The sequence below is a fragment of the Lygodium microphyllum genome, chromosome 12, assembly GCF_053477565.2.
Source record: "Lygodium microphyllum isolate KBCC chromosome 12, Lygodium_microphyllum_v1.1.10, whole genome shotgun sequence".
Lineage (NCBI taxonomy): Eukaryota > Viridiplantae > Streptophyta > Polypodiopsida > Schizaeales > Lygodiaceae > Lygodium > Lygodium microphyllum.
The window spans coordinates 83,099,698-83,109,562 of NC_141146.1; the positions used below are offsets into that span (position 1 = coordinate 83,099,698).

Here is a 9,865-nt window from a genome sequence, read left to right on the forward strand (position 1 = left end):
TGTCACACAATAGTACAATTTACACAATATTGCAGTTTAGCAAATTTGTCTTATTCATATGTTTTGTTTGCAGATGTCGCATCCTGGTTCATCTAGTAATGACCCAGATTTGGACCACATGAATGATACATTGGGCTTGTTCAGTAGAGGGGTCAATGCATTTTTTGGATGTTTTCCTAGTAAGGAAGACTTCATGGGAGAGATGACTAGACACCTTGGCTGCTCTCCCACAGCATACGAGGTGTTCAGTATCATGTTTGAAATGCCTCTGACTTCTTTGCCTGGCACTGCTTCCCAAACACCAAATGTCCAATTCAAAAATCGCGTCTAAGAGGCCTTTTTGTGGTAGTGCCATAGGAGGTACCCAAATCCGGAGGTTCAGCGATTCTCCGATAATTGGGGATGCACAAAAGTGAGAGATTTGCTTCATAACAAAAGATTCCACCTCATGACGTGTGCCAGGGAGTCACTGTGGAGACAAGAGGAGGAGCATGGAGCCTATAGCCAATCACATATATACCACCCTATAGAGTGGAAGAAAGCCAAGAAGAAAGCAACAGAGAAAGTGAAGACTCCCCAGCACTCAGAGACGCGAGGCATCCAAATGGAAACTATGGGATCGTCGCCTTACGGATCGGGTGGCAGAGAGTCGTGGGAGGCAGAGTTTGTAAGTATATTTTGATTTTAAGTTTTTTAAACTTTAATATTTTTTGAAATTCTTTATATAATTTGTTCTAATACATTGTGTCTCATAATTGTTTGTATATCATAATTGTTTTGGAGACTACTATCGTTGGTAGGATACCTACTCCTAGAGAGGTAGGTTACCATCGAGGCCATAACCATGTAGCCACATGGCTTCACTTCTATGAGAAGGGTCTCATCATTGAGGAGCAATATAACCGGGCTATGAGGATTCGACAGCTAGAGGAGGTATACTTTTCTTACTTTCCTATTAATTTTAACTTTTTCTTTGTAATTGCACGTAAGCAACCTTGATCTTTTGTGTGTGTAGGCGAACCCCGATGTGGAGCATAGCGAGGAGGGGGATAGTGATGCCAGTAGCGATGGTGGTGCTAGGAAAAATATTTCTTCTTCAGATTCGTAGAGGAGCACCATACCTCCTCTATGGCCTACTACTTGTGGCCACGCTTTAGATCACAAGCACTTAAACTCCCCATGTAAATACGTTTTATATATAATGAATACATGGATTTTTGTTTTCAATTCTCTACCTTCAGATCCATTGTGTTTTTTCCAAATGCACAATTTGATGTATGGGAGGGGAGAAAAGAAACCAAAGAGCATGCTAGCTCCCTCACCCACGGTGTTGGCATCATGTCGTAGCACGTTGATAGCTCCACCCATCCACCATGACATAGTCTCTTGCTGAGCCCCAACGATCTTATAAATGCTTTCTATCTATGAATATGACGTGATGTCCTCAAGATGGGCCCTTGGTAAATCTCATGCCGTGTTATGTTCCGTGTCGCGTTTCGTGACGTGTTGGGGTGCCCCGTGACGCGTTGAGAGGTCAAGATGGTAGAGTTTGGGGATCGGTCTAGAGCTAGTCCGGGGCTAGAGGGGTCCGAAAGGGGTCCCGCACGGGTCTCTTGGGGCCGGACCTTGACACTTGGTATAAGAAACCCCATCTCTCTGATTTTTTTTTCCAATTCTGTGCTGCGTGTCTAAATTGCAAAAAATTTGTGTCTAGACTCGTGTCTAAAATGCAGACTACATGCATCCATAGATGCGCTATATAATTTAAATTAATAAAAAATAAATAAATATCTTTTTTAAAAAAAAGAGATTTTTGGTTTTGCAATCGCGTCTACTGGCGCACATAAAAGCACGTATATACACGTATCTATGTGTTCGTCTAATCTTCCAAGTAGACGCCCTTGTAGATGCACAAAAAAAATTAAATAAATAATAATTTTGGTTTTCATGTGTGTGTTTATTTATGCGTATATGTGCGCGTTTAAAGCGTGTCTATTGGTGCGTGTGGATTTTCTTATACACGCGACTATATATGTGAAATGGTACACGCGCATTTAGATGAGCTGATAGACGTGCCCGTAAGATTTTCTCTCAATTCAAAAATCACGTCTAAAAGCGAGTCTAAGAGGCTTTTTTTTTGTAGTGAATGGATCTCAAAAAAAGAAGATTAAGACCTCCTCTATTGAATCCGCAAGGCAAGAAGCAATGGAGACGGCCTGTCTCTTTGAGAAATATCTGCCTACCAGCATGCTCACGATACAAATCCACCTTCTTGTGCATCTTGTACATGAAGTGGAGATTGCTGGACTTGTCCATACGCGATGGATGTTCTTCTTGCAGCGCTTTATGAAAACCCTGAAAGGCTTTGTGCAACAAGGAGCTCGGCCAAAAGGTAGCATGGCTGAAGGTTGGTTGGTGTTTGAGGCATTAGTGCATATTTCACAATGGCTACCAACAATGGATTTGGACAATAGTATGCTATGGTCGCTGAAGGATGATGATAGAGTGACCGGAGATGTGGTGGTTGGAATGGTGAAGAAAAAAGAATGGATGCTGCAATGGAGGAGAAAATGAATCGCTTTTGTATGTTGAACCATGCCTCTATGGAGACGTGGCTTGCTAGGTACCAACAAGCTAGAAAAGATTAACAGGAAGCACGATCTGAATTTCGACATAGTACGCATCATCAACCGATTCGATATCCCAAGGGCATTGAGGAGATGCGCATTTTATGTCAACGCGATGGTTGCATGGAGCTTTGACGGCAGCGTCTCGCGAAGGGGCGTATGTCTCAACTAAGGAGTGGGAATTCTCAAAGGGATGTAGTCCAAAGGTGATGACGTGTTTGAGCTTTGTCATATCTATATTTTATATGCAACAACTAATTGAGTGTTTCAATATACAATACAAAATATATAGTGCGGTGTGGTCGTGCGAACGACAATTCCATATGGAGCGTATTGACAAAATGCGCTCCACAACAGATTGTGGTATCATGGCAAGGTTTGAGCAAGAGAGACGACGATGAACAACGGATCCAAACACAGTTATAGATGAGATGGAGTATTTTGGGAACTTGCAAAGTATTGTCATGGTAGATTACTGAAGCTTCTCCATGATCCTATTCAATGTGGAGTGGTTCAAAGTGGTACTTGAAGGAGCTAGAGCAACAGTTCGACGAGGTCCATCTGGATTTCTCGAAATAGATTTCGAAAAAAAATGAACGGATTTGCACGACACATTTGTGTTGCTGGCCCATTGTGAGTATGTGCATAAACTCATGTGTTCTTTAATTGTATTACGAGATGGTACATGTCACAATAGTTAAATCTCTCTTGTACGTGATTGTGAGTAGGTAATTTTCTATCCAAACCCCCGACAAACTCGATGGTGGTATGTTATACATTCAGCTCCCCATAGTGTAAAAGTACATGATCAAAGCGATGTTTTGAGCATAGATGAGGACAGTATGTAAATAGAGGGGTCAATATTGCAAGGGGTGGAGGCCATTGAAAGCTTGAAGCATGTAGAGCAGCTATCATTGCGTAACAATGATGGAAATACAAGGGTCCAACAATTCTTTGAGAATGAGGTGGACTGCTCCTTTTGTGATGACATATCTATCGACCTTCCAGTGTATGCGGAGTTGTGTCAGGAGATTGACATGGGACCATAGGGTACTTCATACTTAGACCATCCACCTACTCAATTCGTTGACGAATCACTTATAAGGGTACATAAGATATGCATTTTAAGTAATATCATTTTTTCAAGATTTATATTATCGTGCTTTATATGATTTATATTGATTATGCTAACATCAATTTTCATTTGTGTAGGTGACCTTTCTGGATATTTAGATCATCATGATGAGTCGAGGGATAAGCGACGAGGAGCTATAGGAGATCTTCATGCATATGTCTCTAGATCAGATAGTAAGATTCAGATATATGATGGAGCTGTCTCGGACACCATCACGCCATTCTATTAGATCTACTTCGGTGCACTCTAATGCTTTAGTTTCCACCAAACAAGGTCAATGCTCCAGACTTGGGCCGGATGGAGGGAGTGGTTTTCGGGGATATTGCGGAGACGTGGATGCAGTGAGCCCGCGGTATTCTCGGGATATATAGGTGCTACTCCTCGCTCTTGTGCACGTTCGAGAGAGGGTGGCTTAGGTGGTTGTTGTGGAGGTACCGATGCATTGTCTCCATCTCATTGTTCTGTTGGAGTTGTGTCACCTACGGGATTTGTCACACCTGTGGGAATTTCTACTCCAGCCACTCCAGCTTTTGCTCAGTCGTCTGCAGGTGGCATCCCTATGGGTGCTACTCCGAGAGATACTACCCCCATAGGTACACCATCAGATGTATAGGGGTTTGCTAGATATGCCCAAGAGCGTGGTTGCAGGTGGGAGAGGACCTATCTTAGGCATACCCTAGAGGGGTTTGCCTACCTTGTAGATGATAGGACATGAGCCATCATCATGAATGATGAGGGGAGGAGGGTGATGGCTCGTATGAGAGAGTTGTGCCAACAAGTTTTTCGGCACAACGTCTTGGATCATTGGAAGAACATACTGGAGGGGAGCAAGGACTACATAGTAGCATCCTTGCATGAGGAGTTTCCGATATCAGCCATAGCAGATAGGTTTTCTACGGGCTGGATGATGGAGTGTATGCATGCATACATGTCACACAGACGATCGAACATATGCAAGGCACTCAAGAGTGGGGCTTCAAAGCCCGAGTAGCTAGACACAGACGATTGGGGCCATCTCAGGGAGGAGACAACAGATTCTCCATGACATTGGAGACAGCAGCACGAGGCGGCAAGGGTACGACTCGAGGCAGGAGTGGTCCATCATCTTGGAAGTGGCGGCCACAGGACATATTTGGAGGACTTTGTAAGTTTTTATTTTGTTCTTCTTGCTTATTTTTTTGCAATATTCTTTGTACTGACAATCGTATTTTTAATAGTTGTATTTTGTTTTCTTTGTAGCACTCCATTACAAATCGTGGTCCCACTGGCCTTGAGACTCGATATGTAGAGGCACGGTCTCACTGCATTGATCGAACGATTGTATGGACGCGGCGGCCTTGTAAGTCACTCATCTTTCTTGTCCGTAGTTACTAAGTTTAATTAAAATGCATTATTATATGGTGGATTAATGTGTAGTTGTTTCTTTTTTTGCAAAGTTTCAATGCTCCTTTGCGGTGGGACAAGGTTTCGAATGGCGAGGATCTATAGCTTGCCCTTGGATCTTTGGAGCTCACATGCTCTTTCTTTCTTGTCACGTGATCTATGTAGACATTTTCTATGTAGTAGTAGTATCTTGCCATGATTATACCGGTCGCTTTCATTACGCAATCATGCATTTATTTCATGTATCAGCATTTTGATTTAAGTACACTTTTCCTTTATTTACACGAGCATTGTACACATTACTGAAACTATTTTGTATGGCCCAAATAGAGCACGTAGGGCTATATGTGGCTGCCTTGCCACAATTTTTTTTTTTCATATTACCGTCGCTATTAGCGTCGAAACTTTACTGCACATCTCGCTATTAGCATCGCAAAATGCATCGCAAAGTGTCGATATCAACATCGCTATTTGCATTGTTATTTGCGACGCTGATACTGATGCAAATAGGGACGCTAATACCAACTATTCTATGGTGTCGCCAATAATGACGTTTTTGGCGATGAAGGGGACAAATTTGTTTATGAATATTTTCTTCGCTTTTAACATCAGTATAAGGCCTATATCTTGTGATGATTGTTTCTCTATTTCTCTCTCCATTTCTCTCGCTCTCTATTTTCATTTTTTTCTCTATCTCTCTTTCTCCCTCTCTCTTTTTTTCTTTCTCTCCATGTCTTTATTTCTCTCTCTCTCTCTCTCTCTCTTCTTTTCACTCTCCTTCCTCTCTTTACGTCGTCCTTCTTTTGTACCTCCCTTCCTTTTCTCTCCCCCTCTCTACTTCTTTCCTCATCCTCTTTCTCTCTCTCTTTTCTTTTTTTGTTTCCTCTCTTTAGTTCTCCCTTCCCCCTCCCCTCTCTCCCTCATTGTTTCTCCTACTCACCCTCCTCTCTCTCTCCCTTCATTTCTCTATTTCTCTCTCCCTCTCCTTCTTTGTTTTCTTTCTCTTCCTCTTTCTCTCTTTCTCTCCTTCCCTTCTTCTCCTCCCTCTCTCCCTCTCTCTCAATGCATCTCTTCACAAAAAAAAAGAAAGCATATAAGAAAACAAAAAAAACAAAGCAAGAAGAGGCAATGTACCTACCTCAAAGGCTCGAAAATGAAACCCTTTGTTCCTCCCTTTCACGGCTTCCCTACCTTCTCCTTGGCACCCTTCTCATTCTTCTTCGTATACGGAAATGGCTGTAGCGGCAACAGTGGTGATGCGCTCTCCCTCTCTCTCTCAAAGCTTTGAACCCTCTCCCTCTCTCTTTCATTCTCTTTTGCAAATGCTTTCAAAAAATGCCGCGCTCAGATTTTGAACACTCTATTTTTCTCAGAGCGACGTCACTATTAGTGTAGCATTGCTATTAGCGATGCCGATATTTTTCGTCAGAACCGACTATCACTATCACCCCATTCGCTTGTAGTGAATGCTTTTAATGAATTTTGGGCAGAGAAAGCTTAATATAAATCCATAAATGCATGCATGGGGGGAGATTGTATCCAATGATTATGACATGTACTCTTTTTGTCTCAATTTCTCTCCTTGTTCCCTCATTAACCCCTAGTCTTGTAATTTTTGTTACAAAAAATGGTTGGTTATTTATTTTTGTGGATTTTCTTTATCTATTTACCACATGATAGTAACTTATTATGTGTCAATGTGGTGGTAGCACTTATTGCATCACGCTAGTATATAGATGATAGGCAACTAATGTGTTTTGTGTTGTGGTGAGCGAATTTCTAAGCGAAGTTACGAGGAATAATTATTTTGAGGAGCGCATATTGATGTGTAGGAATCATTTATTATCGGGTGCTTCATGAGACAAAAATATCATATTTTAGGGTACTCTCTAGTACAGAGACATTCTATATGCATGCGCACAACTTATTTATTTGGATGTAACTTGTCTGGAAGGCCTCATGGGATAGATTATTATTTGTGTAAGACTTAGAGTATATTTATTTAATGGGATATTCTTGAACAAAAGCATGGCATTCAAAAAGGAAAGCAAATGCCAAAAGAGGAGGCTTTCAATGATTTTTTTGTACAAAATGTAGGATTTTCATCTAGAGATGTTCGTGTTATTATACATTTAGCATAGTTTTTGCTTCTTTGAGTTTCTTTTGGAGTCGAGATAATAGTTCTAATATCGATAATTTTATTTGAAAAGTAGGGGACTAGCATTATCTAAATCAATTATTTTTTGTGGAATTTGTGTTACACGTTACATCTTCTAATAGGGATATTACGATTCACGTTTCATATGTTCAATGACCATGCCTTTATGTTAGATCCACCTTCTCATTTGCAAATCCACAATATATTTCTTATTAGGTCTTTACGATAATTGAAGTGTGGTCTTACTATTCATCTTGTCTTTGACCAACCACACTTATTACACTCACGGAGACCATGACTTTTGAGAATCAAACACTATTCAAGAGGCTTGACGAAGGCGTTGGATGACCATTCAAAGTTTGGGTGGTTGTCTACGCAAGTTAGCCCATAAGAGTTGGGGTGAATCATCTTCTAAAGGAACCTATATGCAAATATGAGCACGCAAAATGGCTCTCTTGTGTGTGCATTGTCAAAGTAGTGAGCAGCTAAATGATTCTCCTTTGATACCAAGGAACATGTATTACGTGATGAGAGTCTTGGGTAGTATAGTTCTCGCTTGAGCAAAAGGTTTGATATGTATGCTTGCCCTCTTTAAATGATGGAGACTCATTAGCACATGTAATGTGTGTTGGCAGCAATGAGTGATCTCCATGAAGGGCAGGCCGATTAGTTGATAGGCCCATGTGAGTCAACATTTATTCCTGTGCGGTCCTTAATTGAAATGCAAGTGGAACTATAAATTCCTAACAGTTTATTTGTGGCTACTTGATTTTGCTAGGCATGTTTATACCTGTAGTTTACTAAAACGAATGATGTCTCAATTCGGATGCTAATCTCTGCAGTCTATTCGTGAGAGACTCGATCGCTGCGTAGTGGCATGACGGATCTCGATTATCTAGGTGTACTTACTACTCTCACAGCTTCGATGGATGTTCGGTCGAAAGGACTTGGCTCAGGTTGATCTCTACATTGAGGGTCACATCGACATCGTGCATCATGTGATCATGAAATAGAACGAAATGGGAAAGAATTAAATAGCCAGCAATTTTTAGCCATCTTGAGCGACACTCACCATGCTTACAAAGAGAGCAAAAGAGAACCCAATGGAAAACGATGGCAATCGCAAAATGCTCTTCTCATGATCAACATGAATTCTAGCTCGAAGTAGCCAAAATATCGAGATAAAAGTGTTGAAAGACACACAGTCGGCTAATAACTTGTGTCATTTGGGCATCGCGTCACGAGCGCGCCCGTAATAGCTTGCTCTCTCCAACTTCTAGTCGTACCAACCAAAGACTACGGTGGGTGCGGAGTTGGTCCCATCGTAATAGAAAAAGGTGAGCGTGAAGGCATCAAATCCAACCTCCCAATAGAAATCGATGATAGGATTGGCTGCAACGGTTAGGCGATGTAAGCGTTAGAAAGACTAATAGATTCATGAGTGCAAAGAAAGACAATGCATTACTTGGGAGCAACACAACATTAAAACACTGCATGTGTAATCGAGCGTGGAAATAATAAGGCACCATCTCACTGGACGATGAGCAAATTATGGAATATTGAAAATTGAGATCACCTGGGTCGGTGGCAGGGTCAGTTCCATCCGTAAGGTCGAAGTCTTGGGTTGGGCTCTGTGGGTCGTTGTAGTCTCGTTGAATTGTAGCTCTCCAGTCATGGCTCTGATAAACCTCCTGTGGGGTGTTTCCCAACACTTGGGATATGGAGTCTCCGTCAGTCCCCAGGACTTTGTGGGCCGTCCCGGCTCCCCTGTCGAGAATGGACACATCACACTCGTAAGTCACCATGGTATTGACAATCGTGGCACTCACTTGCTGGGCGGATGTGCAATGGAACATCGCCAGCAGGCCGCACAATAACGTGCTGGTGCTTAGAACGAAACGTTTGATGGTCCTCATGTTTCCAAACCCTTACAGTTAGTTTCTAACACCCCAATGGGCTCACCATATGCATATATACGTGTGTTGCTCCTAGCTGCAGAAACTGCTGGCCGGCAAGGTCCCCATGACGTATAGTTTCGCCTTAAACATTTTTGCCCTGACAACATCCCATGATAATTTAACCTTAAGTGTATTCTGGCCGGCAAGGTCCCCATGACGTATAGTTTCGCCTTAAACATTTATGCCCTGACAACATCCCATGATAATTTCCTTAAGTGTATTCTGGCTGGCAACATCCCATGAGGATTTCGCCGGCCCCTCTATAAAAAATCTACACAACAGCTAATGCAGTGGTCTAATGCTAACCGCGCTTCACATGCATACACAAGGTGTCGACTCTTAGCTTCCAACCGCCCATCATGCCCCGTCCATGTTTCATTTGTCCGTTGGTCTACCGCGAACGAAACCGTAGTGCCTGCGGACATGAGGATTAATGTGCTGTGTTTTGTCATTCTTGCCACGCTTTTGTGGGGTGTGGGGCAGGGGCGGCAATGAGCTAACCCACACAACTTGTCGGTACGTATGTCCGCAAGTTCGATCCAAAAGCATTAGCAGCTAGTGAGTATGGCTGCGCGCGGCGTCAGTAATTTCGAACTAAAAGATT

General features: G+C 42.3%; 1 protein-coding gene across 1 annotated transcript; it reads right to left on the minus strand.

The window, feature by feature from the left end:
- Positions 1–8,174: 8,174 nt before the first annotated feature.
- Positions 8,175–9,237, minus strand: LOC148027988 (uncharacterized). The gene is made up of 2 exons (XM_087688979.1): positions 8,880–9,237; positions 8,175–8,695 (listed from the first exon to the last, which is right to left on the minus strand). Exons 1-2 carry the CDS (start codon positions 9,217–9,219, stop codon positions 8,580–8,582), a joined length of 456 nt encoding a protein of 151 aa, XP_087545105.1. The 5' UTR covers positions 9,220–9,237; the 3' UTR covers positions 8,175–8,579.
- Between the last annotated feature and the right edge of the window lie 628 nt (positions 9,238–9,865).